The following is a 22,085-nucleotide window of genomic DNA, read 5'->3' on the forward strand; positions in this document are numbered from 1 at the left end:
CCTCTGTGGACAGGGCCAGTGCTGGTGGTACCTGCCCCACAGAGCTGTAGTGAGGAGGAAGGGAACATCGGTAGGGGACCCAGCCTTGGAGGTTCAGAGTGTTTACGTGTTCACTCTATCAGTGGTCCTTCTTGGGCTGTGTGGCCTTGGGCCAGCCACTCGCCCTGTCCTGGCCTTTATTTCTCCTTGTGGAAAATGGACTGGCCAAGGGAACCTGCATAGTTCCTGGTGTGAGGACTCTCAGCGAGAGCCCAGCTGGGACCAGTGGCCTTGGGGAGAGGGCCTGACAATAGCTTGGGCCTGGGAGAGCCAGGATCCCCAGCTGGCCCTCTGCCGTCTTGTTGGTGGTCTGGGCACCGGACTTGGCTTCTTTGAGCCTCCCTCTGTCTCCTCCTCTGGAAGATGGGGCTGATCGTCCCTGTGTAGCAGGGTCCTGGTGAGAACTGGAGGGCTGAACAGTGACAATGGAAATAATAATGTTAGTAGCAATAGTAAAGGCCCATTTACCAAGCGTGGCCCGTGTGCCCAGGGCTTGGCCTTTGCAACTGCCTGGGGATGACTATGGACGTCTCCATGGTACTGAAGGAGGCTTTAATCGACTTGCCCAGAGTCTTTCTCTGGGCCACAGCGGGGTACCCCTAACCACGATGCTATACCCTACGTGGCTCAGGCAGGTGCCTGATGGGGCCTTTCTGCTCCCCTCTCTCCAGAGGTAGGATGGTTGGCTGCCAGTGGGCTGTGCCCTCTCCACTGCTTCCTCCCTCCTTTACCTCCACACATTCCTGCCACAGTCTCCACCACCTTCTCTTCCAGGTTGGGCGACTTATCAGGACACATCCCTTCACTGGCTGAGAGCAACTTCTACTTCGGGCTCTTCTGAGAAAGGGTACAATTGCTGATCTAGGCCCTGCAGGTGGCTCCCTTGGGGGATGGGCCCTGGGGCACGAGATTGCAGAGCCCAGACAATCTGAGTCTGCCTGCTGAATTTGTCTCTTATGAGCTGCGTGACCTTAGGCAATCAACTTGACCTCTGTGCCTCAGTTTCCTCATCAGCAAAAAGGGGCTGAATATAGAGGGCTGCAGTGGGTTCACCAGGGCTCGTGCATGTAGTGCACTTCTTAGCATGGTACCTGGCACACAGGAGTCTCTGTACCAATCAACTAGCTACTGTTGTCATCTGAAAACCATTTGTTCTTCCTCTTTGTCTCCCGTTTAGATAGCATCTGTATCCACCTTCTGCTAAATGCACACCAGAGGGGCCCCTGTGGGCTTTCTCTTCTCCAGGCTTGTGGGAGGAGCGGGCAGAGCTGAGAGAGGCTGTTTTCAGAAGTCGAGAACCTGATGTGTGACCTTAGGCAGCTCCTTGCCCTCTCTGAGCTTCCTTTTCCTGGTTTGCTTTATGAGCACTTGGACCTGGGTGAGGCCGTGCCCCCCAGCCCCTCGTTGTCCTTATCACTGAACTGTCTGTAATTTCTCCCTTGGCTGGTCCAGCCACTTTGGCTTTCGTCTACCTTTCCTACTACAGTGCCTGGCACATAGCAGGTACTCAGCTAAGCTTTGTCAAAGGAGCCAACAAATGCACAGTGATTGAGCGACTACTCAGGGCTTTCCTACTCCCAGGCCTTTGCTTGCATAGCTCCTTTTACCAGGAACACCATCCCTAGTCATCTCTCTGTGGAACTCCTTGTCCTTGAAGCCCTTTACAAATGCTGCCTCTCCCAGGAAGCCTTTCTCAGGAGGTGCTCTGAACACCTGGTCTGGGGCTCTCTGGTGACACCTGTTCCAGTCCACCTTGTGCATAGTAACATATTAATAACCAGCAAAGACCATGCATTTACTAGGAGCCAGGCGTGGTGGGGAGTCCTATGCATGCCTTTTCTCACTGAATCCTTCACAACAACCTTGTACAGTAGATGTTATTATTATCTCTCCCTTTACAGAACTCAAAGTCTTCAGAGAAACGAAGTGACTTGCCCAGCTATGAGAGAGCGAGCCAGGATTTGAAATCAGGTAAGCCTGTGTTCTTTCTTAAAAAGGAAAGAAAAAACATTAGCACACACACACACAGTAAAAAATAATTCTAACCTGTACCCAGATTTCTTTGACAGAGACAACCACTGAGGGGTGTTTCTGATGTGTCCCAGGGAGATGCAGGCATATAAACATATGTCAGAAAAATTAAAAAAAAAAAAAAATGGTGGCACATGGTATACTCTGTGCTACACCTGACTATTTTCTCTGACACCGTACTTGGAGATCATTTTGTGCTGCTGCTTTCTTTTTCGGGGTTGCATAGTGTTCACAGTATGGACGGAGACCATGCTTTGTTTAATTAGCGAAGAATACTCTGGTTGTTTCCAGTCTTTGCTTATTATAGACAATTCCACAAGGACTATCCTCTAACCTATGCTTAGAGTTCATGTATGAGGATATTTGTAGGATTAATCCCAGATTGCAGGGTTGGAGGGTGTGTGCTGTTGTCAGTTTGATAGACATTGCCAGATTGTCGTTCAGGAGGTTGCGTTGAGATGTCCTCATACCACACCCTCTGGTTCACCAACACAGGTTGCTATAGAGTTTTGGGATCTTCGCCAATCTAATTGGCATAGTTATTACTTATTTTTTTAAAGATCAGTTTTATTGAGATATAATTTACATATCATATAATTCACTCATTTAAAGTATACAATTTAACAGCTTTTAGTATATTCATAGTTTTGCAACCCTTACCACTCAGTTTTAGAGTATTTGCATTTCCCCCCCGAAACCTTCTTCCCTCAGCCTCAGGCAACAACTAATCTACTTTCGTTTCTATAGATTTGCCTCTTCTAGACATTTCATACCAGTGGAATCTGACAATACGTGGTTTGTGTTCGGCTTCTTTCACTTAGCATAATGTTGTCAAGGTTCATCCATGCGTCGCATGTATCAGTACTTCATTCCTTTTTCTTGCCAAATAATATTCTAGTATATTGATGTATCACATTTTATTTACCCATTCATCAGTTGATGGACATATGGTTGTTTCCACTTTTTGGCTAGTATAAGTAATGCTGCCATGAACATTCATTCGTGTACAAGTTTTTATGTGGATATCTTCTTCTTTTGTCTTTTGGGTATATACCTAAGAGCGGAATGTCTGGGTCATATGGTAATTCCATGTTTAAATTTTTGAGGAACTGCCAGACCATTTTCCAAAACAGCTGCACCATTTTACATTTCCACCAGCAACGTATAAAGTTTTCAGTTTCTCCGCATCCTTGCCAACAACTTCTTGTTTTCTGTCTTAATTGTAGCTGTCCTAGTGGGTGTAAAGTGGCATCTCATTGTGGTTTTGATTGGCATTTCCCTGATGACTAATGCAGCTATTGGCCATTGGTGTATCTTCTCTGGAGAAGTATCTATTCAGACCCTTTGCCCATTTTTTATTATTTATTTATTTACCTATTTTTTAACTTTGCCTATTTTTTAATTGGGTGATTTGTCTTTTTGTCGTTGAGCTATAAGAGTTTCTTGTATATTCTGGATACAAGTCCCTTATCAGATATACGGTATACAAATGTTTTCTCCCATACTGTGCATTCTTCTTATTCTTGTTGGTGTTCTCGGGGACATAAAAGTTTTAAATGTCGGTGAAGTCCAGTTTATCTTTTCTTTCCTTGCTTGTGCTCTAGGTGTCATACCTAAGAAACCGTTGTGATCCAAGGTTATGAAATTTATGCCTCTGTTTTCTTATAAAAATTTAAAAAGTTTTACCTTGTATATTTAGGTGTGTGATCCATTTTATGTTAAGGTGTGAGGAAGGTATCCAACTTCCTTGTTTTGTATGTGTACATCCAGTCGTTCCTGTACCATTTGCTGAAAAGACTGTTTGTTCTTTCTCCACCGAATCGTTTTGGCATCCTTGTTGAAAATAAACTGACCATGAGGGTTTGTTTCTGGACTCTCGGTTCTGTCCCACTGATTTATAAGTCTGTCCTCATCCCAGTACCACGCAGTATTGATTACTGGAGCTTTGCAGCAAGTTTTGAAATTGAGAAGTATGAGCCTTCAAAGTTTGTTTTTCTAATTTAAGATTGCTTTGGCTATTCTGGGTCTTTTGACATGCCATATGAATTTTAGGAGCATTTTGTCAATTTTTGCAAAGAGCCTAGCTGGGATTTTGATAGGGATTGTGTTGAATCTGTAGATCAATTTGGAGAGTATTGCCATCTTAACAATGTTTAGTCTTCCAATCCATGAGCATGTATTTAGATCTTTAATTTCCATGTATTTAGATCTTTAATTTCTTTCAACAATTTTTTTCCATGTATTTAGATCTTTAATTTCTTTCAACAATTTTTGTTGAATGTCTTTCCATGTATTTAGATCTTTAATTTCTTTCAACAATTTTTGTAGTTTCCAGAGTTTAAGTTTTGCATTTCTTTGTTAATCTTATTCGTAAGTATTCTTTTGATATTGTAAGTTGTTTTCTTAATTTTATTTTTGGATTGTTTATTGCTAGTGTATAGAAAAACAATTTATTTACATATACTTTTATATATTGATCTTGTAATTTGCAACCTTGCTGAATTTGTTATTAGTTTCTAATAATTTTTTAGTGGAATCCCTAGGAACTTCTATATACAAAATCATGTCATCTGCAAATAGGGATAGTTTTACTTCTTCCTTTCTAATCTAGGTGCTTTTTATTTCGTCTTCTTCCCTTTTACCCTGGCTGGAACCTTCAGTACAGTATTGAATAGAAGTGGTGAGAGGAGACATCATTGTCTTGTTCCTGATCGTAGGGTAAAGCTTTCAGTCTTTCATCACTGAGTTAGATGCCTGTTATCAGGTTGAGGAAATTCTCTCCTGCTTCTAGTTCATTGAGTGTTTTGTCATGAAAGGGTGTTGAATTTTGTCAGATACTTTTTTTTGTATCTATTGAGATTATTATGTGGTTTTTGTCCTTCATTCTATTGATATGGTCTGTTACAGGAATTGATTTTCAGAAGTTAAACCAACCTTGTATTTTGGGGTAAATCTCACTTGGTCATGATGTATAATTCTTTTTATATGTTACTGGATCCAGTCTGCTAGTATTTTGTTGAAGGTTTTTACATCTTATATTCCTAAGACATATAGTTTTGTAGTTTTCTTTTCTTATGATATCTTTGTCTGGTTTGGGTCTTAGGTTAATACTGGCTTCATGGAACGAGTTGAGAAGTGTTCCCTAGTCAAGAATTGGTATTAATTCTTTAAATGTTCAGTAGAATTCACCGGTGTAGCCATCTGGGCCTGGATTTTCTTTGTGAGAACTTTAAAATTACTAATTCAATCTCTTGTTTTAATTTTACTCAGATTTTCTGTTATTAGTTTCAGTAGTTTGTGTTTTTCGAGGAATTTATTTGTTTCATCCAAGTTATCTGATTTGTGGGTGTAACATTGTTCATAGCGTTCTCCTATAGTCTTTATTTCTGTAAGGTTAGTATTATTATCCTCTCTTTAATTTCTGATTTTAGTAATTTGAGTCTTCTCTTGGTCAGTCTTTCTAAGGGTTTGTCAATTTTGTTGATTTTTTTCAAAGAACTAACTTTTAGTTTTGTTTATTTTCTCTATCGTTCTTTATTTTCTATTTAATTGATTTCTGCTCTAATCTTTATTTCTTTTCCTTTTATTGCTTTAGGGTTAGTTTGCTCTTCTGTTGCCAGTGTCTTAAGATGGAAGGTTAGAATTTGAGATCTTTCTTTTTTAATATAGGCATTTAATGGCTGTAGATTTTCCTTTAAGCTCTCCTCTACTGCATTTTTTTTATAAGCATTTCTTTTTTTAAATTTCTTTTTTATTTTTATTAAGTTTATTGGGGTAACATTGGTTAATACAGTCATATAATTTTCATTCAGACATTTTGATATATTGTCTTCATTTTTGTTCATCTTAAAGTATTTTCTACTTTTTTTTGGTGATTGCTTCTTTGACTCATTGGTTATTGAGAAGTGTATCAATTTTTGCACATTTGTAATTTTCCACATTTCTTTCTGTTATTGATTTTTTAATTCTTTCTGTGATGGTCTGAAACATACTTTGATTTCACTCCTTTTAAGTTTATTGAGGCTTGTTTTATGGGTTAGCATGGTCTATCCTGGAGAATGTTCCATGTGCACTTGTGAAGAATGTAGTCTGCTGTGGTTGGGTAGCTTGTGTAATTTTAAATTGCATTAATCTTATAAGTATGATTGAGCATCTTGTTACATGTTTAAGAGCCATTTGGTTTGCTGTAAACTATCTGGTTATTTTTCTTATTTCGTGGTAGCTCATTATGTAGTAAAAGAAAGAAAACCCTTGTCTATCATATGGGTTACGAATTTTTTTTTTTAGTTTATTGTTTGTCTTTTGAATTTGTTTATGATGTTTATTGAGCTATGCAGACATTTTAGATTTTTATGTAGATTGTTTATCATTTTAAGAACGATTCTTAAGTTTTGTGACATGTTTAAAAATGCTTTTCCCATTCTGAGATTAGAACATTTATTCTCCCCTCCCCTTTTTAGAGCTTATGGTTTTATTTTTGTGTGATTTAAATCTGATTGATCTGAAATTTATAGGCACATGGAGTGGGATTGAGATCCAACTTTATTTGTTTCTTGTTGGTAGATCATTTGTCCCAACTCTGTCTTAAAGATAGTCTACCTTTTCCTTACTAGTATGAAATGCTTTCTTCATTATATATCAAATTCCTGTATGTTTGGGGACAATTTTTGGACCCTCTGTTCTGTTCTGTTGATTCGTCTGTTTTTGTGCTGATGTCATACAGTTTTAATTACTGTGATTTTATAGTAATTTTTACTATCTGGTTGGGCTATTTCCCTCTCATTACTCTTATTAAGATTTCCCTGGCTACTCATATACATTTACTTATAAACGTTAAAATTGACTTGATTTGTTTTTTTAAAAAAAATCCTTTTAGGGTTTTTATTGGGATCATATTCAGTTTTTGGAATTATTTAGGAAGAATTGATATTTTTCCAATGCTAAGGCTTTCTTTGATTTTATTTTGCTGCTATAGCTACATTGTTGATTTGGGAGTATTACCTGTTAACTTCCCTTTTTGCCGTTGGAGGGTCCAGAGATATGGATTATGATGTCAGGGTTAGTGGAGTGGTGGAAGTGCCTGGGGCAGTGGGGGCTGTCAGCACAATGAGCGGGTTGCGCCAGAGGTGTGTTCTGATGCCACTCTCCTGAACCTCGAGCATTCCAGCTCTGCTGCCCTCACTAGCTATGTGGCCTCAGACAAGGTTCTGGCTTCTCTGAACCTCGGTCCCATCTATAAAGTGGGCACAGCTATAGTCCCTACTTCGTTATACTGGCAGGACAATGGAGTATCAACTGCATGCGAAGGTCTCAGCTCTGTGCTTAGCATTCAAAGCCCTGCCACCTGACTCCTGCTGCCTCTCGCATGGCTCCTCTTATTGCCTGTCATGATAATAACAATCGCAAATAACAGCGTGTGCTGTTTATTGAGCGCTTACTCTGTGCCTGGCACATGACTCTCTCACTTAATTCTCAGATGTTAGGTTTACTATAATCCCCATTTTAAAGATAAGGACACTGTGAGGTGAAGTAACTTGCCCAAGGAGATTTAACTAGTAAGTACTGGAGCCAGGATTTGAACCCTGTCTGGAGTCTTCACTCTCGACTCCTGAGCTCCTGGCCTCCCCTCCACCCTTAGAAGAGGTGGAAGTGACATTTGTCAGAGTCTGGAAGGAAGGAATGGATGTGTCATGACTGAACAACAGCCTTTTCTGGACTCTTCTGGATGTCGTGAGCATCTGTGTGCCTGGAGGAGGGGCACAGCCTGTGCAAAGGCCAGGAGGCGAGAGCGAGCGTGGAGCGAGTGTGGTGCCCTCCGTGGGGAAGCCGTGGGGGATGGTGGTGGCACCAGCTCTGCAGGGCTGGGTGGACCCAGGTGAGGGGCTTCAGCCTCATCCAGAGGGAGATCATGGGAAGCTCTTGAAAATTTTAAAAAAATTCTCATTAAAAAAAAGTTATGACAAGTAATTTTCAAATGTCAAGTGATAGAGCATGTAAAAAAAAGGGAATTTCCTCTCCCTATTCCACACCTTTTGGGTGTAACATTGTGAAGAATTTAGAATTTTTCCAGAACTTTCTCTAAACCTCTACAGCACATGAGTGCACATGGGTGCATATACACATACTCATATACATGCTAATTTTCTTTACAGAAATAATTGTAGTTCATGTGTACTACGTGCCAGGTACCACACTAAGCCCCTTGCATGCGCGATCTCATTTAGTCCTTCCGCTGACCCTGTGACGAAAGCAGCATTATTGCTCCCATTTTCCAGATGAGGAAACGGAAGCCCTGAGAGGCTCAGAGGACATTCTATGCTGCCATCTTCCTCCTTTCACTTACCAGCGTGTCATGAGCATCTCGGGCCGCACGGGGCTCTCGTTCTGTTTGATCAGCTGCACAACTGTCCGCTTGGTGAATGGACCATCATTTCTAGGTCCTGCACCCCTCTGATGAGCACTGCTGGGTTTCCAGGGGGAGGGTTGAGCAGAGGAGGACCCCATTTATAGAGATGGTTCATAGAGATACCTCTGCTGGGAGGAGAGTGCACTGGAGGGGTCACCCATGCTACCCCCGGACCGGGATGGCGGGGGCCTGGCCTGAGGGAATGGAAGTGGGGTGCGGGGAGGATGTATTTGAGGAAGATTGGTGGGAGAGGAAGGGAGAACCAGATCCGAGACAGTGACAAGGGGTGGGGGCGGCCTCAAGGGGAGATGCCAGATCAGGTTGAGACCTGCTGAGACTGACGTGTTGGGGGAGGACTGGGAGGGAGCACTGTAGAGGAAGTGCCGTTGGGCTGCATCCTGTACCTCTCAAGGGTAGCGATAGTGCAGGCCCTCTCTCTGGAGCCTGTGGTGGGGGTGGTTTCCCAGGAGTGAAAGGGGCCACCTTCCTTTGGGAACCTCTGGCACCCCAGTACAGAGCCCCCACCACTTCCCCACGGGCCCCTAGGATCTATCTCTGCCTCGGAGTGTGCATATGGTGGAAGAGATGTGGGAGGTCTGCCGCTTTCAAGTGGGCAACTCATGGTGACTTGGTGTTTGGGCTCTGAGACAGGGTCCTACCAGGAGGGCCGGCTCTCCCAAGGTCACACAGCAGGATAGCAGCAGCACGGAGACTAGACCCCACCCTAAATGTGCCTGTCCTTCCTCAGACACACTCTGCTTTGTCAAAGCCTGAAACTTTCAGCTTTCTCTAGGAATAGGGCTGGGCTGCGTTATCCACTCAGGCCCTGTCCACCAAGGGCATCTGGCTGTTCCATGAGAGAGAGGTCCTGAGGGCAGGAGGTGGACCCCAAGAGCAGCCTCTAATTCCTGCCTGCCAGTGTGGTTCCCTGACCCCAGTTCTTCTCATTGTCACCCTGGTAGTGTGACTCAGGCAAGTTCCTTAAGCTCTCTGTGTCTCAGTTTCCTCATCAGTAAAATAGGACCCTATTAGTATCGACCTCCTAGATTATCATGGGGGTTTGATGAGTCAATATCTGCCAGGTGCTTAGAGCAGGGTCCAGTACAAGGTCCAGCCTCCGGGAGTGTTTGAATATCGCCGAATGGTACTTGGTCTCTATGATGTGGCATCGCAGGAACAAAGCCCGATGCAAATCATATGCCTGTGCTCATTTAGTCTTTTGTCTCTTCTGCAAGTATTTCCATAGTACCTGTAGGCGTCAGGCGTGTTCTGCTTACTGGGATATGGAGATGGATCCAATCCAGTCCTACATTCATATGGTGCATGAAGGAAATGCACCACGGCCAGGTGCTTGTCCCCTACAGGCGGGACTGACAGTGTGCCTCATTGTGCTAAGCACGTTCTGTGCTCTCTCCTTGCCGATTCTCCCAGCAGCACTATGGCCTGGTACTGTTGCTATCAAGAACTGACAGAGGAGGAAACCGAGGCAGAGTCCCATGCCATGGTGGGAGGGCTGGGATCCGGACACAGGTCGTCTGCTCCTGGACTCTGGCTCTCAAATGCGACCCGCCTGCCTCTCCACAGACACTGTTACTTGTGTAATTAGAATCAACCGCAAGGACCAAAAAATCCCCACAAAAAAATCGAACCCCCTTCAACTGGCAAGCATTGCAATCAGAGGCCCTGGGCCACGCTGGCCTGGTCTTGAAGGCCCTCTTATGCTTTTTCTGAGTGCTCCAGTGGGGAGTGGTCTTCTCGGTCAGTGGAAAAACTTAGGAGTCCAGGAGCTGTCTTTTTTCCTTTGCCCCATTCCAAAGAGAGCACGTGCATCTTTTTGGTGCTGGAAGGGCCTTCAAGGTTCAGCCCTGGCTCTCCCTCTCACTCCATGGCACATCAGCCAAGTACCATTTCTCCTGTTCTTGGTTACCTCCAGTGACAGGGAGCTCACTCTTCATCATTGAGTTGTTCGAAAGAAAGTTCAGGCCTTAGGAAACATTTTTAAAAAATTAAAAAATTTTATAATTGTTATTTCCTCTCAAAGTTCCACAAGCAAGTCCCCTATTAAAGCATGTGCCCTCTGAGGAAGGACCTGGTCAGTTCATCTCTGTGTCCCCTTGTAGTAACTAGCAGAGGGCTTGCTGCTATGAATGCTGTACTAGGGAGCAAGTGGGTGGGGGGTATAGTTCTAGGGGCTCAGCCTGCATCAAGCCTGAGGCTGTGGGTAACCAGGTCATTAGGTCCCATGGGACACCAATTATATGGGTGCTGATGTGCACTGTGACCTCAGTGATTGAGTTGCCATAGGACATGGCCTTCCTTGTCCCTAGGCCTGTTGGCCTGTCCCTCGGGAGGCCCCAGTGATCCTTTGGGCTACTGAGCAGGTCTCCCCAGGGCCTCCCCAGCCCTATATTCTCTGAGCTGGATTTTTCCTAGGGAGCATGCAGGCCACACCCCCATGTGGCTGCCAGTAGCCTGAGGCCCACAGGGTACAGGGACTGGCTCAGGTTCACATAGGGAGTGGGGTCACAGAGCTGGACTTGGTGCTCAGGGCTAATAATCTTGCCTGAGGCTCCAACCAGTCAAGGGGACTTTTCCCCATCCGCAGGTTCCCAGGGAAAATTCTGGACTGATTCCAGGGCCTACAGCCTACCCTGGAGAATAGTCGGAACCCACCTCCCCAGTGTGTCCAGAGTCACACAAGCTCAGTGAAAGCTCATGTGGCAGAGTGACCTGCTATGTTCTTGGCACTCTACCTTGACCCATTTAGTTATTACAATGACCCCATCATTTCCAGATGAAGAAACAGGGTGCAGAGAGAAGTTAAGTCACTTTCCTGAGGTCACAGCTGATGAGGAACAGAGCCAGGATCTGAGCTGGGGAGTCTGGCTTCAGAGCCTACCCTTAACAGCTGTGCCCTGCCCGGCCTTGCTCTCTTTTATAAAATGCTTTGCGAAGGTTGAAGATCTGGGAAGCTCTGAGCATTGGGCCTGTTTGAGTCAGAGTCTGATAAATTGTGATCTAAGAGTCAGAGCCATTATGAGTTCTCTTTCTAATCATATCCTCACAACAGCCCTGAGAAGTCTGTTTTATCCCTCTTTTGCAGATGAGGATGCTGAGGACCAGAGAGGGGAAGTGATTTGCCTAGGGTCATACAGTGGGAAGAAGTGGAGCAGGGCCTCTAGTCCACGACCCCCGATTCCACACCTCGTGTTCGTGCTGAGACCCCAGGCTGCTTCCCAGGTCCTCTGGGACAGCTCCTTCCACAGGTGAGGTGGTGACTCATTAGGGAAGCCAAAATGAGGGAGTGGGGAGAAACAGCCAGGATGGCTGGGGAGACCTTGGCCAGCCAGGACCTGAGTATGGGGAAGTAGGAGGCAAAAAGGGAGTGGCCGGGCCTTAGATGTCACTGGGGAGTTTTCAGCTTGGTTTTCTCTGTGTTTTCCAGTCTCTAGACCTCACACATTTCTGGTTCAGAATTCTCAACTCTTGAATAGTTACTCATTCATTCAGCTGTTTATTGACTACCTACTGTGTGCCACCCTTTGCTGGGTACTGGGAGCACAGCAGTGAACTAGACAGATAAAAGCCCATGGCAATAATCATATAATCACACAAATAAAAAAATAAAAATAAAAACTAGGTCACATATTATCAAGGAGAGGCACAAAAGTCAAGGAGACTTAAACCAGTGAAAGGATTTGGAGAACACTTCCAAAGGAGGTGACTTTTGAGCTGAGAACTCAAGGAGGCATGATTTACCCTGGTGAAGTGGTTAGGGAAGAACATTCTGGCAGAGGGAATAGCATGTGCAAAGGCCCTGTGACAATGTTGAGCTCCCAGCAACCACTTCTTCCAACCTCTTGCTGTATCCCTGCCTTGGTTGCAACTTTTAGCACCTATTCTCTGGTGTTAGACAATTTCAGTCAGTCATATATTCACTCAACAAACCCTCAGTGAGCCCTCTCCTACGTGCTAAGTGCTTGGAATATAGACATGACTCAGATACTGCCCCTGCTCATGAGGGACAGAAACAGTGACTCGGGTGGGAGAGGTTAGGGCTTTTAAATGAGCTCTTCTGTGCTTGGCCATGGATGCCATCATTATTCCCATTTTGCAGATGAAACTGAGGCTCCGAAAGGCTATCTTACGGAAAGAGGCTAGTATCCCTCCTTGGACCTCAGTTTACCCATCTGTACAGTGGGTGGGGGTGGGGGTTGTCTAAGGGGCCCAGGCAGCCCTGCTTGCTCCCAGAGTCCCTCCTTCACCCCAGGGTCCTTTCTCATCTCCAGCCAGGACCATGGGCAGCAACAAGAGCAAGCCCAAGGACGCCAGCCAGCGGCGCCGCAGCTTGGAGCCTGCCGAGAACGCCCACGGTGGTGGCGGGGGCGCCTTCCCCACCTCACAGACCCCCAGCAAGCCGGCTTCCGCTGATGGCCACCGCGGCCCCAACACGGCCTTCAGCCCCGCGGCCTCCGAGCCCAAGCTCTTCGGGGGCTTCAACTCCTCGGATACCGTCACCTCCCCGCAGAGGGCGGGGCCGCTGGCTGGTCAGTGGGCCAGGGGGTGCTGGAATGCCTTTGTCCTTCCCTGCTGAGTCCAGGCTGCTCTGCCTGAGAGCTGTGTGCCCTGGGGCAGCGATGCGGCCCTTCTGGGCTGCTGTTTCTTTTGCTCACTAAAGGGGAAGAGTCTATGAGTTACATCATCTTGGGGACTGTTGGCAGTTTCCTGGAGGCTCTGGGTGGGGAAAGGCTTTGTACACTGGAAAGTGTGGCGCACACTCAGTCAGACGCAGAGTATAAAGGGGTCTAGAGATATAGGACTGTAGGGGGAAACTGAGGCCCAGAGAACCAGGGAGCTGTTCAGGGCAGCACTGGGACCATGTCTGAGGCTTTACTCTTTCCTCTGGTCAGTCCAGAGATGGGTCAGGGACAAGGGCTGGTGTGTGGCAGAGGGGGCGGGGCAGATTAGGAGGAAGAGCCTGAGCTGGTCTAGAGGCCAGTCCAACGCCGAGATGCGCCCCTCCGCCCTCTGCTGGCGATTTGAGGTACTGCACCCCCCGACAAGGGACGCTGAAAGAGATGCAGACATGGTCTGGGAGATGGACATACATGAGACACACAAACACGTGTACTCTCACCCGACACACCCACACAGAGCCACACACTCATGGTTACACACATAGAGTCAGCAACTCATTCAAAGACATTCATACAGCACATATACACGTGTTGAGCCATCATAGATACTCAGACACATTTCACACGTAGAAACACTCAAGAGACACGTGAATGTTCACTTTCTAGGCACAGACACACATCCAGTGCAGGTGTACACAAATACAAACACATATACACAAGTAACCTCATGCTCCCAGATGAAGACACAGCCACATATAGTCAGAACCCCTTCAAAGACATGCAGGATACAGACAGGTACTCAGGAAATGCCATCACAGACTCACAGAGGCACAAATGCACATACACACAATGAGAACACACAGACACACAGACACAAATGCTCACAGACCCCTCAGACACGGACACATACTCAGGTGAGACAAGCAGATCCACAAACTACCATTCATTTGTTCAAGAAATATTTGTGGCACCTCTACTGTGTGCCAAGACTCTTCTGGTGCTGGGGACACAAGATGTGTAAAACAAACAAAAACCCTGTGGGGGGAGAGAAAGCAAGCAAGGCGTATAAACCATAGGGTGTTAGAAGGTGGTAACTGGTGAGTAGGAACAGAGAGGGCAGGGGTTGGTAGTAGGGGCTGTAATTGAAATGGACAGGGAGGGCCTCTTTGAGGGGACAGTTACCTGCCATCTGGATCTCCCCAGACACATAGAAGCACCCAGAGAGAGAAATGGAGTGACCTATTCTGGTGCAGTTTCCTTCATTCACCCCACAGTTGTTTCTTGAGCACCTACTATGTGCCAGACTCTGGGAACAAAGATGCCTGTTAGCGGGGGCTTCTGGTTCTATGGGGATGACAGATACCAAACAGATAAGCCCACACCCAGCTTCACCCAAAGCCCAGTGGAACACTCACATATGAAGAGAAGCACATGCCTCCTACACACCCTTGCAGGGCTGCCCACCCCTGAATGTGCCACGCCTCTGGGCTGGGCTCTGAAGGTGTGTGCAGGGCCCTCCTGTCCACCCCTCGCCCCAGCCATGGCCCTGGCTGTTCTGACACACAGCACCCCTCTCTGCAGGGGGAGTGACCACCTTTGTGGCCCTCTATGACTATGAGTCGCGGACAGAGACCGACCTATCCTTCAAGAAAGGGGAGCGGCTCCAGATTGTCAACAACACGTGAGTGCCGTCCTTCTTTGTCATCCCTTGGGACCCTATCCCCTGATCTGGTCTTGGGCCAGAGCTGCTTCTGAGTTTCCCAGAGCCAGGGGGCAACACGATGGGCAGCAGGCAGAGCTGAGTGTCAAGGCTGGCTGATGGCCCGGGAACCATCCTGGGGCTTGTGGGGGTGGTGATGAGGCAGGCGGAGGTGGTTATGGCCCCTGGGATGTGGATTCAGTAAGTAGTCCACAGAGCACAGTGCCTCAGACCCCAGACCCTGTTGAGGGGCATGTAGTCAGGGCCGTACTGGGCCCAGGATCCAGGACGACAAAAAGCAGGGACTACAGCCAGAAGCTATGCCCACAGAGGTGCCCTCTTTAATGACCTGGGGCTGGAGGGGCTGGGGTAGCTGGTTAAGCCAGAGTCTCCAGCTGTATGGGGAGGAGCCCACACTGGAAGGGTTGGGGGACCCATGTTGGGCACCCATTGTGAGAGGGTGTGGGTTAGGGTATGGAGGGCAGGGTGCCCTAGAGGATACGTGGTTCACCTCCAGGGCCTCCAGCCTTGGGGGCCTTTCCTTCCTTTTCCTTCCTCTTTCCTTGCCTAGAGTATAGTGGTGACGGGGTACAATGCTGGTCATGGGGGTCCAGTGCAGGCCATGGCCATATGTCCAGGATTGGGGGCAGTGGGGGCTTCGCGGTGAGGGCGGAGTGGGGTGCACTCCTGCGGGAGCTGCTGACAGGGCAGGGCAGAGCTCTGCACCTGCCGCGTGCTGCCCTTGGCAGCGCTTGCCGACCCCCAACCCGCTTGCAGCCTCGGGATCCCCATTCCTGGCCCGCGCTTGCTCCCTCCAGCCTTCTCTCAGCTTCTCCCTCTCTCTGCTTCTCTCTCGCTGGCCCTTAGGAGGAAGGTGGATGTCAGGTGTGTACACACTTTGTGGGCGAGCCGGGTTGGGGCGCTTTGCTGGTGGGGGTGGGGCTGCAGTCTGCATGTGGCCTTGTTTCCTGCCTGTGGTTTTGGGCTCCCTTGGCTGCCCCCCTCCAGCTTCCCAAGCTTATGCCCCCACTCCCAGGCAGTTTGACCATGTCCCTTAACCCCAGGTTGAGAATGGGGAGGGTCCTCCCATCACCCCCCATCACTCCCCATCACTTCTCCTCACTATCCACCTTCTTAACTCACTCATTCCCCATTTCGACCCACACTGAGTGCCAGCTGCATGCAGGGTCCAGTGCTGGGCCTGCCTGGGGCCTGGGTGGAGAAGGCCTTGTCCATGCCTTCCTGGAGCCAGAGTGTGGCCAGGAGCCAGCCCTAGTTAAGGCCATGTGGCAGGCAGTGGGCGGGGCCAGGGTCAGCCCAGGCATTAGAGCTCTACTGTGTGCCCCGCTCTGGTGGTGGCCACAGGGACTGGGAGGTTCAGACAGGTCTTCGAAGGAAGAGCAGTGAAGTCATGTGGCATGGGAGGTGATGGAAGTCAGTCTCTTGCAGAGGGACAGCTTGTGGAAGGCTGCAGCGCTGGAGTGGGCAGAATGCCTCAGGGCTGTGCAAGGGCAAGAGTTTCTAGAGGATAGAGTAGAATTGATCCCTGAGCATCCTCGAAGGCCTGGCTAAGGAGGTTGGACATTGCCACCATCTCTGAGCGTGTCTTGCTTGTTCCTGCCTCCCTGCCCTGTGCATGCTGTTTCCTCGGCCTGAAACACCCTTTGTCCCATCTGCCTGGCAAACTCCTATTCAGCCCTCAAGATCTAGCTCAGGACTGCCTTCCCTGTGAGGCACAAGGGAAAAGAGGTGCCAGGCGCTGTGCCAGGCATTTTTACCTGCATCCTTGTCTTTACTCTGCTACATTCCCACCAGGGTTGTAGTGACAGGGGGAAGGGCTGTCTTCATTTCACAAATGAGGAAACTGAGGCTCAGAGATATGAAGGCCCTTGCCCAAGGTCACACAGCTACCAAATAGCAAAGCCAGGATTGGGAGTTGGGCAGCAGCCCTCTCCTCTTTTCAAGCTGCTCTCCCTGGGGGAGGGGGTTTCCCCAACTTTCCACCCCCTCACATGTCCTAGTCCCAATGCCACCTGGTCTCTCATGGTTCCAGCCTTTGGCATCTGCCTCCCTGAGACTGGGAGCTCCTTGAGGGCTGCTCTCAGGTCTGCCACATTTCTGGGTTCCCCCATCACCTGTCGCTCAGCACACCGGGGTGGGGGTGGGGGTGCCCCACTGGTGCTGGTGAACAAGGTGAACGAATGGTAATAAAATAGTGCTGTTCGTTGCGCTTCGTGGGTGGCCGGGTTTCGTGCTTTCCGTTGCACTATTTGATTTATACATCACCACGGACCTTGGAAAGGGCAAACTCATATTTGCTCCATTTTACAGATGAAGAGACTGAGGCCCAAAGAGGTAAAATGACTTGCTTGAGGTCACACAGCTCATGGTGGCAGAGCAGGGAAGAGTAGGCCTGACCCATGGCCCTTGTAGGGGGACTCAGTGGAGGCCAGGAGGAGCCAGGAGGAGGGAAAGGCCCGTGCAGGGAGGATGCATCAGGTTGGAGCCTTCGAAGTGCTGGGGAGTCTCAGCCAGCAGTGATGGGGAGGGCCTCTCAGCTGGGGTCACGGCTTGAGCAGAGGTGTGGTGGGGGAAGAGGCTCCGGAAATTTTGATTCTGCCTCTTTCACCCAGAGTTCAAGGGCAGCCCTCACTCTTTCCTTTGTCCAGTCCCTTCCCTTCCTTTTTCCGGCCTTCTGGGATGGGCTGCCAGGAGGGCTGGCAGTGCTGCAGCCCCGTCCATGGGAAGCCCTCGGTGGCAGTGAGGCACCTGATTAGAAGGTGGGGGTGAATTGGGAGCCTGTCCTCACATCATAAGGCTCAGCTGCTCCTTTACCTGAGAAGTCAGGTGGCAGTAGAGTTGGGGGCTGGCATTAGAGGAACAGGAGGGATACAGGAATGGGGGAGCGCTTAGTGGAAGATGGGCCACCCAAATTTGAGGTGTTCAGATCTCACACCTCAGGGGCCATCCTGCCTGTCCTTCCACCATTATTGCTTAATCCCCGAGTCAGTCCCCCACCCCAACACCCCTCTCCTGTAAGTGGGAATTTCTGAGTCTAACCTCTGGCTAAACTGGGTGGCAGGGGAGGTGAGAGCTTAAGGATGAGCCTCTGTCGCTGGGGTTTGGCCGGGGCTGGCTGGGTCAGGGTCCTCACGGTAGCAGGTCTGGAGACCCCACTCCCCAGATCTTCATGCCACATAGCCTGGAGTCCTAGAATCCTGGGTGCTGTGCGGGCCTGGGTCTGAGGAAGCCCACTGGGGTCTGAGGTCTCATTGCTCCAAGCCCCTGGCCCTGGTGTCTGAGTCTCCAGGAACGGGGGCTCCTCTGGGTCTGACTCTGGATCGCTCCCTGAACTACCCCTTCCTCCCATCCAGATTCCAGCAGCTTTGGGTGGCGGGGGAGCCCTCCATCAGGCACTGACCTCTGCCACCTTGTCCTGGGCACTTCAGTTCTACCCTCCACCATGGGGCAGGGGACACCTTCCTGCCCTCCTTACATGACCTGCCTTGGCCTCACCCTGCTCTCTCTCCACTAACCATGTGCCCAGGCCTCAGGGCTTGGAAACTTGCCTGCCTGGGCCATGCCCAGCTGCCCTGGCTTGCCTGCAATCCCCAGAATGCTTCTCTGACGGTCCCAGCAGCCCAAGTGAGTTAAATATAAGTGCTCAAACTGGCATTACTTCCCAGGTTCCAAAGTTGCCACACCACATATCAGTCTGGCTGGCACAAAGATTAGGGTCCAAAAAGAGGATCCTGAGGCTCGGAGAGGTGAGGTCAGTAGCCCGAGGTCACACAGCTAGTGGACAGCAGGTGGGATGTGATATCGTAGCTAGGGACTCCTGGTCCAGTGCTTTCTCCTTTGGCCACTGGTGGGAAAGTGGCAGGTCAGACAGGAAATGTGTGATTCCCTTTCTTTTTCCTGCCCACCTGATAAGGACCAGGCCCTAGGGAAGATGCAAAAAAATCCGCTCAACCTGCTAGGATAACGCTGCTGTTACTTCTGCAGCTGGGTTTGGGTTGGTGTTCCTGGCTGGACTGGTCTGGAGAGCTATGGGCCCCCTCCTGTGGGAGCAGCCCCAGGCCTTTGGCAGCCACCTATGGCAGGTTTGAGCCTCCCAGACCATAGACTTGGGAAGATGGGGCTTGATAGCTCCATTTCACAGGTGGGCAAACTGAGGCTCAGATAATAATCACAGTAATTCTTACCCAGAGTTAGCTTGATGCTGATTTACACACTGTGCCTGCAAGGGAGATTCTGTGACTATTATTTCCTTTTTATAGATGAGGACGCTAAGACTCAGAGGGGGTAGGATACTTGCCCAAGGTCACACAGCAAACCCTTACTGGAGACTGGCACTGAGCTGCTTTGGAGAGTGGGAAAGGGCACCACTGAGATACAGATTCAATTGTTTTTCTTTTGTAGCCAAATCATAACACTAACAGTTCATGCACATTGAGCACCTACTATGTGCCAGACCCTGTGCTGGTACTGTACATTCCTCAGAGGGAGGCGTGAGCATCCCCATCCTACAGATGGGGAAACTGAGGCAGTACCATGGTCACACAGCCTGCAAGTGGTGAGCTGAGATGGGGTCTGGGGCGACTGACTCTGCTCTCGGACACCTCTCAAGCTGGGCCCAGGCCACAGTTGGACGTTGGGTCCTTTAGTGAGATTGCAGTGCACCACCATCCCTGCCCTAGGGAACGAAGACCTCCAAACCGGCCTGGGAGCCCAGACTCACGTGGGCTGATGTTGCGGGGCTGGAGGCTCTACTGGCTGAAGTCTGGGTAACATCAGTAGTGCTGAACCCCCTTGCTTCTGGCTGGCTTTTGGGCACATGCTCCCGCTGGCCTTCCACTCTGCGGGCTCCCCGGAGGCTGGCCAGCTTGCAGACTCTGGCCTTGTCAATCTGCTTTGTTTGTAACCTCTGATGGAGATCTCAGGCCTGTCCACCACCCCTAGGCCTGCTGCTTCCTCCCCAAGGGAATCCTAGCCCCTGAAGGCCTGGGGAGGCTGCAGGGGTCCTGGAGGCTTGTTGTGTCTGGCTGAGGGCACCCGAGGGCCCTGGTTCTCACCCTTGCTCTGCCCTTGATTTGCTGTATAGCTTTGGGCAAATCCTTGCCTTTCTCTTTGCCTTAGTTTCCCCCTTGGTGAAATGAAGGCTTTGGACTCAGTTGTTACCTGTGACTTGAGTCCTTGCTTTATAGCTTCCGGCAAGTCTCTGTTCCTCTCCGCGCCTCAGTTTCCCCAGTTCTACAAAGGAAGTGCTGGGTTACATTAGCCGGGGTCCCATGTGTCCTCGGGCTGGTCCCTCAACATCTGTGAGCCCTGGTTCCCTAATCTGGGGTGAGGCTGCCTTCCTTCCTCGCAGGTGGCCTTGAAGGTCAATGGGACAGACAGCGTGGACAGCCGCCAGTGGGCGCACAACAGGAGGTAGATGGAGGTCCTGGGCATCCAAGGGCTTCTTTCCTTGAGGTGGACCTTGCCCCCTTATTTCTGGGCCCTTCCTTTCCTGCAGACTCCCACATGAGCTGCGTCCCTGCCCGAGTGTGTGTCAGTGTGGCACAGCCGAGGCGGCCCGCACAGCCCTCATCGCGCTGCCTTTGCCTCAGTCCAGAAGGGACGCCCTCCCCTCTGGTTCAGCCTCGCCGCCCACCGCCCCCTGCTCCCCAGCTGAGCCCTGGGTCTGGGTGTACTCTGACAGGTCCTTGGAGAGCTCCCCGAGCCACACTCTCTCCTGGCTTCAACGTCTCTATAGTCAAAACGGGCTGAAGAATGTGGGTCAAAGGAAAGCTCAGAAGAACCAGGAGACAGGGTTCAGGTTCAAGTCCAGACTGTGTGACTGTGGGCAAGGGCCTTTCTCCCTCTGGGCCCCAGCAATGGTGAGGGGAGCACATCCTGCTTGCTGTGTATCTTCTCAGGGTCATGGTGAGGTCCAAAGGCAGCCTTGGACTGAGAAGCTCAGCACGCTTTCAAGCCTCGTGGCCCCTGTGGGGGACGGTTCCTTCTCATCTGGCGGTGGGGAACCTGGGCAGACGTTGAGCAGAGGACGTTGCTTTTCTGGCCCTAGTCTTCCCCTCTACACAAGAGGAATGGGAGGGGGTTGGACCCTACTTCCCAGGCAGCCCTTCCCATTGCCACACTCCCCCCAAGTCCCCATGGACCCTCTCCCTGTCCCCTTTGGTTGCTTTGGATGTCAGGCCTTGTGGCTGCCCCGCCTTGTCCCCTGTCCCCAGCACCGCCTGGCTCTCCCCGTCTTCCTCGCTCTTTCTGCCTCTCTCTCTCACCACCCCCATCTCTGCCTCTTCTTTCCTGTTGGGCTCTCGCTTTCTCCTCTCTCCTCTGTGTCTCTGGACCCCCGCTCCAGCCAGACCTGGTTCACATTCAGATGGCTACAAAGGTACTTTGCCCCCTCCCCACTCCCACACAGGCCCAGGGGACCCGGCAGTGTGGGGGGCTCCTTCTGCCCCGGTCCCCATCTCCTTCTCCTTGTGGGACAGTTAGTATAGAAGTGACCCTGGGCATTGGGGCTCTGCCAGCTCAGCCCCTCTGACATGACTCGCTGTGTGATTTTGGGCAAGTCACAGCCCCCTCTGGCCTCAGTTTCCCCTGTAGATGGGAAGGCTGCAAGAGAAGTCCTGTAATTTTAGCTGAAGAGCCCTTTAGGTGTGACCTGTGATTTGTAACAAAGACTAGTACTGCTCTAGTTTGCAGGGTTGGCACCTGGATTGTCACCAAGCCCCCAAAAAGGCCACCCCCTGTCTCCACTCAGGTCTCACCAGGTCCCAGGATTGGGCTTCCAAATCTCAGGGCTTGGGGAGGCTTCAAAGATCTGATTTGACATCCATCTTGGGCAGGAATCATGTCTCTTGTTGTAACTTGCTTGTTCCCCAGAGACAAGGAGCTCCCTCCTTTATCCCTGAGGCAGCTCTTGGCATCTCGAGATGACTTGGTTCTCTCTGAAGGGCAGCAGATCACTTCCTGTCCTAGGACTCTGCCCCTATGGATTTGAGCCTCAGGCTGACCAAGGTCCGTCCTTCCACAATCCTGGATCAAGCCTATCTGAGTCAGCTTTGGCTAAGAGGCATCTAGTCCAGGGAGAGGAAAAGTTCCAGGCCAGCTTGACCTGGCAGGCTGCAAGTGGCCTGGTCCCACTGCTCCCTGTGCTCCACTTGGCCTCAGGAGCCCCCAGCACAGCACCCCTGAAGATTGCAGGAACCAGGGCCCACTGCTGATGGCTTCCCTTGTTTTTGCTCCCTCCTCCTCCCCCTGC

General features: G+C 49.8%; 1 protein-coding gene and 1 pseudogene across 3 annotated transcripts in view; both read left to right on the plus strand.

Annotated features, from left to right (window-relative positions):
* The window catches only part of SRC (SRC proto-oncogene, non-receptor tyrosine kinase), a 49,914-nt gene that overhangs the window by 16,837 nt on the left and 10,992 nt on the right, over positions 1-22,085 (plus strand). The window contains exons 2-6 of one of the 3 annotated variants that reach the window (XM_039864302.1): positions 814-886; positions 1,941-2,010; positions 11,580-11,742; positions 12,766-13,023; positions 14,695-14,794. In XM_039864302.1, coding sequence (XP_039720236.1) covers positions 12,774-13,023; positions 14,695-14,794 — 350 coding nt within the window. In that variant the 5' untranslated portion in view covers positions 814-886; positions 1,941-2,010; positions 11,580-11,742; positions 12,766-12,773. The remainder of the gene's footprint in view (positions 1-813; positions 887-1,940; positions 2,011-11,579; positions 11,743-12,765; positions 13,024-14,694; positions 14,795-22,085) is intronic. The other 2 variants (XM_039864301.1, XM_039864303.1) reach the window with 2 other exon arrangements.
* LOC120603637 (uncharacterized) lies at positions 14,803-22,081 on the plus strand (annotated as a pseudogene).

This window comes from Pteropus medius, unplaced genomic scaffold, assembly GCF_902729225.1.
Source record: "Pteropus medius unplaced genomic scaffold, Ma_sr-lr_union100, whole genome shotgun sequence".
NCBI classification, from domain to species: Eukaryota; Metazoa; Chordata; class Mammalia; order Chiroptera; family Pteropodidae; genus Pteropus; species Pteropus medius.